This window comes from Helicoverpa armigera, chromosome 18, assembly GCF_030705265.1.
Source record: "Helicoverpa armigera isolate CAAS_96S chromosome 18, ASM3070526v1, whole genome shotgun sequence".
Lineage (NCBI taxonomy): Eukaryota > Metazoa > Arthropoda > Insecta > Lepidoptera > Noctuidae > Helicoverpa > Helicoverpa armigera.
Window position 1 is genome coordinate 9,371,224 of NC_087137.1, and position 13,840 is coordinate 9,385,063.

Consider the following 13,840-nt stretch of genomic DNA (forward strand, 5'->3'; position numbering starts at 1 on the left):
ATATTTTTTCAACTTATTTTCAACATCTACATGTGTCAATGTATGGAACTGGTGTGTAACCCCTGGTTTATTTAAACCATGTTTAGACTAAGGGTATACATATCTCTAGCCAGCTAATAACTATTTTATTCTTCACTAGCTGGTGCCCGCGACTTCGTCTGCGCAGGTTTAGTACCTATTTCGAACAATATGTTTACAAATTGTAGCCTATGTGTTATTCTGATGTATAAGCTATATTATTGCAAAGTTTCATTAAAATCCATTCAGTAGTTTTTGCGTGAAAGAGTAACAAACATCCATACATCCATACATACAAACTTTCGCGTTTATAATATTAGTAGGATTCTGCATTTTCAAATTAAACTAAATAAAAGGAGGTGAGTGGGAGGGACGAGGTATTTAAATACTATATTATGGTTCTGGTGTAAAAATAATAATTATGTGCTTACGACATAACCAAGTGGCCAAGATTATCCACCAGCAGCTTGCTCTGCAATACAACCTTGTACCTAGACCTTGAGGTACCGTACTACAAGTATGCGCCCGACCCAGTTCTCGAAAAGGACCATATCACGTTATACTGGGATCGATCTATCATCACTGACAGGACTATTGTAGCCAATAAGCCTGATATAGTGGTGATAGATCGATTAGCGCGCCGCGCGATGATAGTCGATGTCGCCGTTCCGCATGACGAGAACCTCGTGAAAGCAGAGAAAGAGAAACAAATAAAGTATCTCGACTTAGCGCACGAGGTTGTCGCCATGTGGAGTGTCGACACGGCTGTTGTTGTGCCGATTGTCGTTACGGCCAATGGTTTAATAGCCAAGAGCCTCGACGAACACCTCAGGAGGCTCTCGTTAGGCGGCTGGATCAAGGGACTGATTCAGAAGGCAGTACTCCTTGATACGGCACGTATTGTGAGGAGGTTTCTGTCTCTGGGACCCTAACCACCCTAACCACCTAACCACCCTGTGCCCGATATCGGTGGCAACCTATTTTTTATATTTTTAAATGTTTTTTACTTTTATAATTAATACTTAAAAATGTAATAAATATGTGCAAGAATAAATAAATGAAAATAAAAATGTGCTTACAATTATTTATTTTGCAATATATGCTCTTACAGTATGAACGTTTACAAATATCAGACTAGTTATATGGTAGGTAGTGTGCGTTCGCGCAGCGGAATGTTGTTGAATTTAAAGATTTTAATTATGCAGATAATTAGTGTAAGACGTCCTATAATTGTGTATGGTAAATAAAAATTTGTGTATGCAGCCATTGTGGAGAAATTCACCAAAAACAGATTCCGCTGGGCGAACGTTGGCGAACGTTGTCCTGGCGGAACTTTTTTTAATCCATAGACTTTAGAAGAAAAGAGATGTGTCCGAAAATTAGTGTGTATTTGTGTATAATTGATTATGTATGAATGAAATCAGTGCATGCATAAACTTCGGAGAAATTCAAGTTTCCGCTACGCGAACGTTTGGCCAATAGCTAGTTTTCATATAAAGCGCTTACATAGAGAGCTGTAGATTTTTACATACGTTGTTTTGAATTTGTTTATATTTGTTTAAAAATCAGATTTAGAAAAAGTCGTAGGGTTTAAAAGATAAAATTATAAACGTAAAATACACTTATTAGGTCTTAGTTCTTAAAGTATGCAGTTTGGGGTCTAGATTTTCACGTTTACACAAACCTTGTAAGTGTCTCCAACATGTTGCCAAGTATCAATGATGTTCCGTTAGTAATTAAAAAGTTATAGGAATTTATAGGATATTTTATCATGAATAGATCACTGTTTACAAAGCAGTCGAATATCACGACGTTCTAAAGGAATTGCATGGTAAAATGTATGCCAATAATTAGTTTAATCATTCAACTATTCACTTGCAAAATTTCATGTCATTAAATTCAGTAATTAAAGAAAGACAATTATAATACTGACGGAACATCGAAACCCTACATAATCCGACTAAGTTCGGATAGCTACAAAAGAGCGGCCGTGCCATATGTCTAAGCAACGTTCTTAACTTGGAAGGTTAGTATATTTATTAATATGGTACAGTTGCGTACACAAGCGTTAGGAAAAAATAAAACAATTGCATTTCTTGAATGAAAAATATTTTTTAATAATAACGCCACTATCTACGACATTTTAGTTAAAATACGTAAAGTTTATTAACGTTATTTTTAATCACGTAGTTAAGTAATTTATGTAAGTAATAATAATAAAAATATTTTTGTACACGGATATTTAAAAAGAGAAGTACTTGTTAATTGAAGATTTATTTTTATCGTAGATAGTGGCATTATTATTTAAAAATATTTATCAATCAAGAATTCAAGACATACAATTGTTTTATTTTTTCCTAACGCTTGTGTACGCAACTGTACCATATTAATAAATACTAACCTTCCAAGTTAAAAACGTTTCTTAGACATATGGCACGGCCGCTTTTTTGTAGCTATCCGAACTTGGTCGGATTATATAGGTTTTCGATGCTCCGTCAGTTTTATAATTGTCTTTCTTTAATTACTGAATTTAATGACATGAAATTTTGCAAGTGAATAGTTGAATGATTAAACTAATTATTGGCATACATTTTACCATGCAATTCCTTTAGAACGTCGTGATATTCGACTGCTTTGTAAACAGTGATCTATTCATGATAAAATATCCTATAAATTCCTATAACCTTTTAATTACTAACGGAACATCATTGATATTTGGCAACATGTTGGAGACACTTACAAGGTTTGTGTAAACGTGAAAATCTAGACTCCAAACTGCATACTTTAAGAACCAAGACCTAATAAGTGTATTTTACGTTTATATTTTTCTCTTTTAAACCCTACGACTTTTTCTAAATCTGTTTTTTAAACAAATATAAACAAATTCTATGGTTCGTAGCGGAAACTTGAATTTCTCCGAAGTTTATGCATGCACTGATTTCATTCATACATAATCAATTATACACAAATACACACTAATTTTCGGACACATCTCTTTTCTTCTAAAGTCTATGGATTAAAAAAAGTTCCGCCAGGACAACGTTCGCCAACGTTTGCCCAGCGGAATCTGTTTTTGGTGAATTTCTCCACAATGGCTGCATACACAAATTTTTATTTACCATACACAATTAAAGGACGTCTTACACTAATTATCTGCATAATTAAAATCTTTAAATTCAACAACATTCCGCTGCGCGAACGCACACTGGTAGGTAATGGTAATTGGAGCTCTTAAAAACTAAGAGGTATTTTGTAAACTTAGCATTCATAAAAACTGATTCCTCAATATACACATAGGCATATTCACATCTTTTACACCGATAAAATGTTGGTAAATATTAAATTCATAATACATAGTATGAATGCAACAAAATATTTTAATTTTTCTTCCAATGATAAAATCATTTTCAATTTCATTCCCATATTCCTTACCAATCAACAATATTCTCTTTTTTAAAACATTTCAAAATCCGAATATCTCTTCTAAAATAATAGTTTTGCTCTTTTTTATTTTTAATATTAATATTATGTAGATAATATTTGGCAAATATATATGACTTTATTAATTGCTGTTAGTCTATGTATCCCAGCGTGTAGATTTGGGCCGATCAGCTTTTGATGCAGGTACATGGATGCAGGTACACTTGTTACAGCATTGGGACCAGCTGGTACTTTTTCTACAGCATTAGGAACACCTGGTACTATTGGTGCAGTATTTGGACCAGCTTGTACTTTTGGTACAGCACTGGTAACACCTGGTTTTATTGGTGCAGTATTTGAACCAGCTGGTACTATTGGTGCAGTATTTAGATCAGCTTATACTTTTGGTACAGCTCTGGGAACATCTGGTACTATTGGTGCAGTATTTGAACCAGCTGGTACTATTGGTGCAGTATTTGGACCAGATGGTGCTCTTGGTACAGCACTAGGAAGACCTGGTACTCTTGATACAGCACTGGGAACACCTGGTACTTTTGGTGCAGTATGTGTACCAGTTGGTACTTTTGGTACAACACTGGGAACAACTGGTACTTTTGGTGCAGTATTTGTACCAGTTGGTACTTTTGGTACAGCACGGGGTACACCTGGTACTTTTGGTGCAGTATTTGTACCAGCTCGAACTCTTGGTGCAGCATTTGGGCAGCCAATGTATGTGTGGTCCTTTGCTTCTTCACTGAAAGAAATAAAAGTATTTATGAAAAATCGCAGAATAAATTATAGGTATTGAGAAGGAGATGGCCAAATTTTCATAGAAAAAAAACCCAGAATCGACAGCAATGAAATGGTTACCAATAGGTTCTTTATGATAGACCTTTGATGGTGCCAAAAAATCCAGACTGAAATCCATGGGGTATAGGAGCTATTTCATATTATAGCAAAAATAGGTTATGTTGAATATATGTTGATTTTAAAGATTATTAACGTCAAGGGACATAAAAAAGCAAAGTAAACTAACATTATACAAGCCACTAGTAATAAAATAACCCCATAGTTTCAGAGTTGGCCTAGTGATTAAAAGGTCTTGTATTTAACCACTCCAGATACGATTAAGCACCGACCTTACCTACTTGGAGAGGTTTCGCAGTTACATGCAACCTTCACAACTGGCTATGAAATGTTTTTGGAGAAATTGTCTTTGAAAATCGCGCCATGTGACATTGTCAAATATAACAAATGACTTAGCAATGCAAAACGGTCCAATCACGAGTCTGCATTCAACTTCTAACGAACATCAAACAGTAAAAGTAAACTTTTTTGTGAACTAAAATCTTGATCGAAAAAACGTTATAAAAAGAGAATCCCATGGTTTTTAGATGATTTGAAATACTTTTTAAAATCCACAAATTATACTGAATCCAATCATACATATGAAGTTCCTGTCGACTCTGGGTGTTTTTTTGGCCATCTCCTTTATTGAAGTTATCAAACAGCTAAATAAATAAAGTTATGATCGATCCATCCGCGTGGCTTTTACTAAGCTCTTCCATATCTCTTGTTATAAATAAACTTAATTGATCGTTTAGGCAGTCCAACAAAGTGTCTTTTCTATTTTTTATAATTTTAAAAGATTTTGCAGATAATGAACATAAAGGATCATGCCCATATTAGTATGGAGTGAAAAGTCAGCAACGCCATGCAATGCCCAAATTCCAGTTCTATGTCATACGATAGCTTTACAGCCATATTTGTAAGATATCTAGATTTAATATTATAAAAAGCACCGATTCAAAAGATATTGGACATTAAACATGATAAATTCCCACTGGTTTTTTATACATTTTATCGTTTATAGACAGCATTGCTATTAGTTTTCACTAGGAACTTCATGATCATCACGAATTCATGACTTTTTTATTTTTTAACTGGTGCTTTTTAAGACTTCTAATTATCATCATAATTTTAGTTTTTATTTAATAGGGCTATCTTGTAATTTACTTTCTCTGGGCGTTACTGGGGCACAGATGGGCATGGTCCTTTTCTATATTAGCCATAACATAAAGAAAAAAAATATTGTAAAACTATAATTAAGTATAACTTACGGATAAGGAAATGTTGCCGGACAGGATTTGCATGAAAACTTCCTACCGCTTATTGTTCCCTGTAAAAAGTCACCAATTTTATTAAATGATGGCTATCAATTTTGGTCTTAATGACTTAAAGTAATGGCATCCAAGGGACTGACACAGCGGCTGTTCTCGTAAAAGGAGGTCAGCCAGCTGCGCAAGACATATCATAGTCCACGAGCATTTGCGCAGACACAAGTTCTTTGTGTTCGTCCGATTTAAAAAAATCTTTCGCCATTAGAAAATTGTAGTTATCGGTACGAATCTTGAGCTCTGACCTTGACCTGCACAGAAGTAATTTATTGGGTCCCTTTTGTGGTATGAAGCGCAGCGCGGGGCGGGCTAAAGCGGTGATTGGCCCGCAGTGCATCGCGTCATAGCCGTCACTCGGGATTGGTTCTTTGCTAATAAATCACTTCTGCGCAGATGTAGGTCAGAGCTCAAGATTCGTGCTGATAACTATACATTATCTGCTTGTAACATTTGTTATAATTTTTCTCTGTATATATGAATAAATGGTAACGTAACACCATACCGATGTTTCAGTAACATTGAAGAATTTCCGCACATAAGGCTCGACTGGCATTGGATTGTACTCATTATTATTTATTTTCTTCTTTTTCTTTCTTGGTTCCTTCACTTTGGGTCTTTCATTTTTTATTAGACCTGGTGCACGATTATAAAGGGGCCTTTTACATTTATTGAAATTTCCTGGTTCCTGAAAAAAGGACATTTAATTAAAAAAAAATTTATTTCTTTGAAATAACTATGATAATATTTCTTTATACAAAAAAGGAACATACTGAAACAATGTGGTGAATATTAATGGGAGGCAAGGCATAGTGTTTTGTGGCATCAGCTGCTGCGCTGTATATAGTGAGATATTTAAACCGAAAAAAATTATAACATTACCCTATCAACCGTCACATTATAAGTTTTCAAACTTATGAAGTCATCACCAGCTTTTTCATCGTCAGAAGCAATTTCTACAGTTGGTACGTCAACTTCTATGGCTTGCACGTCGCTATCACTACTTAATTCATCAGTATCTTGATTTTTCAGAGATTTTTGTAATATATCTAATATTTCTTTTTCAGAAAGTTCTTCAATTGCTTCCTGTAATTCATTATCTGACGATACATTTGTTTGTACGTCAGGATCAGGCTTTGTTTTGATGAAATCTGATGTGTTGTTGTCATCATCATATTTTATGTAGTAATAATTTATTAGTTCATAGCTGTCTAGAGTCTGCAATTTCAGTTCAGATCTGTTCTGTTTTTCTATGAGTGGTTTTGTTATCTAAAAATATAAAACATCATAAAAATATTACCCGCAGGTGATTAATAATAATATATAAGTATGCAGATGTTTTGGCACATGCTGATAAAGAGTAGTGTATACCTAGCCTTACAACAAATAAACCCTTCAGCTTTGCATTATAAACAAAGAAAATACCTGTCCATTCTTTTTGTATATGTCTTCGAGTGCAGTCTGTGATATTTTACATTTTTCAATTAATTTATGGCATTTTACCAAGCATGGTGCACATTGATAGCAAATATAATTTGGTAGGCCTTTGTATGACTTCTGAAAGCAAATAAAAGCAACAGTGTTAACACTAGATAAGAAATATTATCATTTCTGGTGCACGGCAAGAAGCACTGCTTTTAAGCAATTGTATGAATTATAATTTTATAATTTGGTTACTTAAGCCATTCCTTAGTGCAAATTTTGTATGAGAATCTGTCACTAAGGACTTAAGTAATCATTAAATGTCGCGGAGTGTGGGGGGTAAGAGGTGCTATATTATAATTGGTGCTACATATAATTTCAACAGTTTCAACTGTGCCCCATGGTTAACTACTGCTTGTATAGGGATAAAGTATAGCCTGTGTTACTTGGGAAGAGTGAAGCTTTCCAACAGTAAAATAATTTTTGAGTTTATCTGTTACAAACAAAAAAAAATCCTTGTTTACAATATTTCGCAATAAATACTTTCGCAAGGAACTCAAGTGGCTCCCAATCCGTCTTCGCAGGAACATTCGCATTTTGTTTCTTCTTTTTAATATCCTCTTCAATCCTAAATCTCCATCCTACCTGCGGGAACGTTTCTCCTTTCTCCGCTCACCTGATGCGTCCTGCAGGACACATCTCAAATCCCTTTTTAAAATCCCTTCCCACTCCACTGACTTCTACTCCTATTCTTTCACCGTGCACGCTGTACGGCTGTGGGATAAGTTGCCGCCTGAGCTGAGGAGCTGCCAGACTGTTGCTGTGTTTAAAACGCAAGTTGAAAGAACACTATCTTTCCTCTCTGTCATAGCATGCATATATATATGTTTATATATATGTATTTAAGTAGTTCATGTTAGTGATTATATATCGGTTATATCTTCTTTCTTTTAACACTGTCTATCTGTACCTATCTCTTTTATTCTAACTCTCCCATAACGGGCCTGCTGGAAGAAATTTCATTAGAGATAAGCTGTGCCCTTGTACAATTTTTTCTATTATTTATTATTGTTTGTGTTTTATGTGTACAAAACTGTTAAATAAATAAATATTAGTGTAAATTGTAATAAGCAAATTAATTCTTATAAACAGGTGGTATATTACATGATATCCTACAACAGCTTCCAACAGTGCAAATACCTCACTACTTGTAGCGAGGTATGTGCTCTGTAGGCTGTGCAACTTTGTGTCCGTGGCTAAGCAGATCCTGCACGCTTCCACACTGGCTGCTTTCAAGTTTACTGTCTCCTTTGTTTTACTCATTTTGAAAGTCTGGAAATAATTTAAGCATCATTAATGCAAGAGATAAGGATTATCAAATTTTCATCTATATTATAAAGAGGACAACTTTGTTTGTTTGTTTGGTTGTAATGGATAAAATCAAAAACTACTGAACCGATTTTAAAAATTCTTTCACCATTAAAAAGCTATATTATCTGCAAGTAACATAGGCTATATTTGATTCCGGTGCGGGCTGTAGCTCCCTCGAGACGCGGGTGAAACCGCGGGAAATCGGCTAGTACAAATATTAAATAATATTAGTAGCACGGTATGTACTTCGTGACATATAAGTGAAATAACAAAAAAATAAGATAAATGAAAAACTACTTGAACGATTTTGTGCAAACTTCGGTTAGTGTGTAGCAAAGGGTGTGCAAGGCTTTTGGGACTTTTGCCTAGGACCAACGGTTCGCCTAAAAATGAGCACTGAAGGTCATTGTAAACAAAGGCAAAGTCGACGGAGCCCCGCCGCGCGGGGCTCCTACTTCTGGGTGGTTTAAAAAAAATAATTCGAACCTAACCTGTCCGAGTCGGGGTTGCCCTAAGTCGAGGTTGCCAGTCGACGGAGCCCCGCTACGCGGGGCTTCTTAGTCCTAGACAAAAAGTGCCCAGATGGTTTTCGTCTTATTTTTAGGTATTCTATACGATGGAAATGAAAAACTAGGCATTTTCAGAAATTTTCATTTTTCATGAAAAATTTTCTAAGTCCCAAATGCCTTGCACACCCTTTGCTACACTCCAACCCAAACTTCACATAAACCATCTTCTAACTAAATAGTCCCAATAAAGCCTAAAAATATGTTTTGGGTTATTGAGCCCATTCTTGTTATAAAATTACAGTGAAAAGCTGAAGACTGCTTGAACGCGCTAATCTCAGGAACGATTTGAAAAAATCTTTCAGTGTTAGATTGCCCATTTATTGAGGCGATAGGCTTTTTTCTGGGTCTACAGGACGCAGGCTAATACTACAAGGCTAATACATAAAAAAATAAACTTAGCGGTACAGTCTAACCAAAAAGTTTCAAAGTATTTGATTGTTTTTGGATTACCTACCTCTAAATCAAAATAAAAAAATATATTACTTACCTTTAAAGGAACATCTGAGATCTTTCGATTTTCAGTTCTTTTCAGTATGTTTAGTCACATGAATAACTTTATTTTTTCATAAGAAAGTTTTTATTTTTATCATTCGATAAAAAATCCATAAAACAAAAATACAATACCATGCTGTTTTGACGTTGACAGATTTATTGATTATTTATTATGATGACAGTTGTGTGGAGACAGAATTTTTCCTATTGCAACACCAATTTTTTTTACACCAAGTGGTTTTTAACCGACTTCCCAAAAAGGAGGTTCTCAATTAAGATGTTTTTATGTTCTTTTTAAGGGTATCTAAAACAGAATGGCTTTCCGAAAAAAGCTTCATCAAAGAGGAATGGAAGTCAAGTAGAAATAATAACAAAAGACACACACAGAACATTTGATCGTCATTTATTTGATACGTATAAAATATGGTTAAAAAGGCAGTTATCGAAAGAATTCATCCATCAAAAGGCACAGCCGGTAGAAGTTTTCCTTCACATTTTCCGAAACCTATTCTGACACCATTTTCATCTACGCAGAAACCACGGATTGTCACCGTGTCTCCATCCTGGATGAACTTCCTCTCTTCACCGGACAGCAGACGGAGGGGCTTTGTTCCTTTCCACGAGAGTTCTAACATGCTTCCAAAGGAATCTGACACCTGGAAGATGAGAAATAAAGGTACTTAATCATGTTGCGAGTCAGCTTTTGAGCTGGGAAGGGAAAGATGCGACCAAAAAAATGATGGCTGGATTGTGAGAAAGTCGATATGGCTAGAAAGAAAGTTACTTGTGAGATCATGGTAGATAGAAGGAGTATGGAAGAAGAAAACACTGCGCCGACTCCCAAATAAAATTGGGTTAAGGGCAGGAAGATTGAATAAAGGGTCTAAATAAGGTGAAAGGCTTTAAGGAGTTTCTTCTGAAGCCTTTATAGAAGTTTACTGACCTCTCCACTGATGGTGCCGGAGCCGAGCAGGTCTCCAGGTCTCAGGTTGCAGCCGGTGACGGTCTGCTGCGCGAGCTGCTGCTTCACCGTCCAGTACATGTAGCTGAAGTTAGAGCGGCTGATTGTGGTGGCCACTGGCGACTTTTCAGCTGAAAAAATGCACAATAAATAAGGAATTTGGCGAAAATGATAGAAAAATTTAATGCTTAAAGTTGTGCATTTTGGGACATGAAAATTACTTTTTCGAAAAAAGGGCAGACCTCAAAAACATCGATAAAACTACTCACATTTCAGATCCACCTCTAGCTTGATATCGAAGTTGAATTTATCGTCATGTTTCAAGTATGGGAAGGGAGTAGGGTCTTGTGGGAAGTTGTCCACAATGTATGGTCTTAAAGCTTCTATGGTGACCACCCAAGGTGATATGGTGGTGCCCAAGTTCTTGGCTGTGAAGGGACCGAGGGGCACGTATTCCCATTTCTGGATGTCTCGTGCTGAAAAGAAATGGATGAATATATTGATGGATGAAGATAGAAGGAAGCTTCAAACAGTGAAAGACAGAAGTCTTCATACTTTTGAACACGCTAAGAGAACCTAAACTTAAACATTTTGAGACATACCACTCCAATCGTTCATAAGAACGAGTCCAAAGATGCGATCCTCAGCGTCCTTAGCCGTGACCCTCTCTCCCAGGGTAGTGGGAGGTCCACCCACGAATGCTGCCATCTCCAACTCGAAGTCCATCAGGCGACAGGGTCCGAAGTGGGGGTCAGCACCTGAATATAAAAAAACAGGTTGTTTTATATCCGGAAATATTTTGGAAACCATACTGTTAAAGAGCGGATACATAGGTAGGTAGGTATATGTATGTAAAATGTAGGTATACCTTCCACAGGTAGGGTCTGTCCATAAGGCCTTGTGATAGGTGTTCCAGAAATTACGATTGAGCTGCTGCGACCGTGGTAGCCAACTGGTAGGTGTTTCCTGAAAAAGCATTTATGATTGTAAGTATTTGGGGGAACAAAACATATTTTCATACCAGTTTATAGTCAGAACCGCATAACATCCTTCATTTCCCTTTTTTATTACCGGGTTCCAGAAGTAGGCAGTTCCCATGGGACGCGGGTGGAACCCCGAGAAAAGCTAATATTGCTATTTAAAGGGCCTTTGACTTACCAATTGGCGAACAATGCATTATCTTTGCCTCTGAACATGATGCCGACGTTGGTGGCATGGTGTATCGATGAGTAGAAATCCGTGTAGTCTCCTATGTCAGCCGGCACGTGCATTTGTGCATCGCTCTGCTTTACGAACGCCCTGGAATATAAGAGAAAAAAAAATCGAAATCATTTCTTCTGTAGGGACTTCCTCGGGTCTGTAGGTGGTGAGTTTTGGGGGAAACACAGGCCTTCCGTGTCCTATGAATGACGACAGATTAGTGTCGGCGGCGGGTATTGTACCACTCGCTCCTCAAAGGGAGTCAGCAGTCTCCAGGCCCACCAGGTCCAAGGCCTGATGACTGTGAGATTGTTCGAAAAAGTTACCGCGGCCCTGGCACACAAATGGTTTCCGAAGGAATATGGTGGGTTTTGGCCCAGTAAGAATCTGACACTCCCTAACGGTGTACCCACAGAAGGAAGGGTCATTTAATGATTCAATCCGAAGTCGAAAAAAATTAGGTACTTCCTAAAAACAAGCTTTTTTATACCTCTGTCTCAGTTCTGTGTTATTTTGAAGAGTGGGATTGGAAGCATCAAGGAGCTTCTGCAGCGTGACCCTCGCTTCCAACCAGTGCGGCCGAGTGAGACCCATGAACGCGTTGAGCATTTCTTCCTGAAATTATACCGATTAGTGTGTAAAAATCAGGCATACATCATGACTGGAAAAATTTCGGAACATGAGTTGGGTATTAGGGACAACCTAGAAGACCATTTAAATCGCTCAAATCATTGCCTATACCAATATATGGTACCTACATTTTGCACAATACGTGATATTGCACAATTCAATTGATCCACAAAGCTTTCTCATCTCTTACCGCAGTGGGAGGAGTATTATGATGATTTCACATCCCTAAAAAGGCCTTCAACATCTCATCAGCAAGCTGAGGTTCCAGCAGCATATACTTCAACTGTTTCTATTAAAAACCTGATTATTGCAAAATAATGTGTAATAATAAACCTGTTTTAATCGTAAACATGTTGACGTCGGTGTACCGTAATTTATATTCAGATTCTTACGGAAGTTACAAACTCGTTGTGTCCAATGGTCTATATTGGAGGTGTGTCTTTTGTATCACGCCATATACGAAACTAAGGTATAACGTTATAATAATAGTAGTTATTTAGAGATGTACCTACTTATCTCTTCTTCTTCCTGCCATGTTCCTCAAGTGATAAAAGGGAGAAGACTATTCTAAACCATTATGAAGAATTAATTTAAACTATAGTCTGTATATGTGTAGTACCTTTACCTATAATTAAGTTAACAAATAAATAGGTACATCCATCTCTAGTAAAAATCATTAAAAAAAATCCCTATGGTTATTAGTAATACTTTGCTTGCTAATTCCCTTAACATAATGTTATTCATATTTGTTGTTTAATGTAAAAACAAGTCTTGAATACATTTGCATAAATAACAAAAATATTAGATACCAGTGTTCTCAATTAACTGTAGAGTAGTTATTTAATTAATTTACCTTAAAAACATTCTGTTTAGATTTCAGCAGGGGCCCATCAAACAGATGAGAGATCACGTTCAAATCTAGAATAAACTCCCCAATTGCTACTCCAATGTGTTTTTCGCTCTGAAAACATACAGTAAAATGATAAGACATTAACAAACTAACAAAAGATAACTGTATGCACAGCTTCCCAAAATAATTGTATGAAAAGTCTACGGTATTCGTAGATAAGGGGCTACTTCTTAATTTGGTAGCATTATACAGTTTGCAATGTCAATAAGAACACATCGTATGATCAATAATTCTAATTCAAATCAGCTCTTTAAGTCTTATTGGCTTAAATATAAGACTCAAATTGCTTTAATATTATTTTAGGGCAGAGAAAAAATTACTTACATTGTTAGGTGAAGTGAAGACTCCATACGGGAGATTTTCGATAGGAAAATCAGTGCTCGGGGAATATTCGACGAACGATTTCATTTTGATACGTGTGCACTGGGCCGGTGGCTATCGGAATGTGTTTTCCAACTAGTGCCAGCTATAAAAGCTGTTATGGTAATGTATGCTTATGCTTATCAAGCCGGTTTGTTCACCGGCCGGCGAGATAGAACTACTTATGTTATATGTACCTATAGATTTGTTGCGTTTAAGGTTCAAGGTCGTAATATGGTGCTTTGAGTGAAAGTTGTTATCTATTTTTTGTCATCGAAAGGGTTAATCGGAAAGTTTTTAGGTTATAAATAGG

The 13,840-nt window shown here is 36.4% G+C and overlaps 2 protein-coding genes across 3 annotated transcripts; both read right to left on the minus strand.

Annotated features, from left to right (window-relative positions):
* Positions 1-3,646: 3,646 nt before the first annotated feature.
* On the minus strand, positions 3,647-9,619 carry LOC110383440 (translation initiation factor IF-2). Of its 2 annotated transcripts, none has more exons than XM_064039166.1 (7): positions 9,462-9,619; positions 8,235-8,366; positions 7,038-7,169; positions 6,495-6,881; positions 6,118-6,300; positions 5,559-5,617; positions 3,647-4,192 (listed from the first exon to the last, which is right to left on the minus strand). In XM_064039166.1, exons 2-7 carry the CDS (start codon positions 8,355-8,357, stop codon positions 3,835-3,837), a joined length of 1,242 nt encoding a protein of 413 aa, XP_063895236.1. In that variant the 5' UTR covers positions 8,358-8,366; positions 9,462-9,619; the 3' UTR covers positions 3,647-3,834. The 2 variants fall into 2 exon arrangements, with proteins under 2 accessions (XP_063895236.1, XP_063895235.1); XM_064039165.1 differs by having other exon boundaries at positions 3,650-4,192; positions 8,199-8,366.
* A 234-nt stretch (positions 9,620-9,853) lies between these two features.
* Positions 9,854-13,713, minus strand: LOC110383444 (fumarylacetoacetase). The gene is made up of 9 exons (XM_049848518.2): positions 13,492-13,713; positions 13,111-13,218; positions 12,118-12,242; positions 11,586-11,726; positions 11,296-11,393; positions 11,030-11,185; positions 10,697-10,903; positions 10,410-10,558; positions 9,854-10,122 (listed from the first exon to the last, which is right to left on the minus strand). Exons 1-9 carry the CDS (start codon positions 13,573-13,575, stop codon positions 9,919-9,921), a joined length of 1,272 nt encoding a protein of 423 aa, XP_049704475.2. The 5' UTR covers positions 13,576-13,713; the 3' UTR covers positions 9,854-9,918.
* Positions 13,714-13,840: the final 127 nt, after the last annotated feature.

Bases quoted from the DNA above. Each gene is read 5' to 3' on its own strand.
- LOC110383440 (XM_064039165.1), bottom strand. From the start codon at position 8,357: ATGAGTAAAACAAAGGAGACAGTAAACTTGAAAGCAGCCAGTGTGGAA. The intron at 7,170-8,198 runs GTAATATACCAC...ATTTGCTTTCAG, and splicing joins AAGCTGTTGTAGGATATCAT to AAGTCATACAAAGGCCTACC. The intron at 4,193-5,558 runs GTAAGTTATACT...TATTTCTTTCAG, and splicing joins CCGGCAACATTTCCTTATCC to TGAAGAAGCAAAGGACCACA.
- LOC110383444 (XM_049848518.2), bottom strand. From the start codon at position 13,575: ATGAAATCGTTCGTCGAATATTCCCCGAGCACTGATTTTCCTATCGAA. The intron at 11,394-11,585 runs GTAAGTCAAAGG...ATGCTTTTTCAG, and splicing joins AATGCATTGTTCGCCAATTG to GAAACACCTACCAGTTGGCT. The intron at 10,559-10,696 runs GTGAGTAGTTTT...GCATTTTTTCAG, and splicing joins GCTAGAGGTGGATCTGAAAT to CTGAAAAGTCGCCAGTGGCC.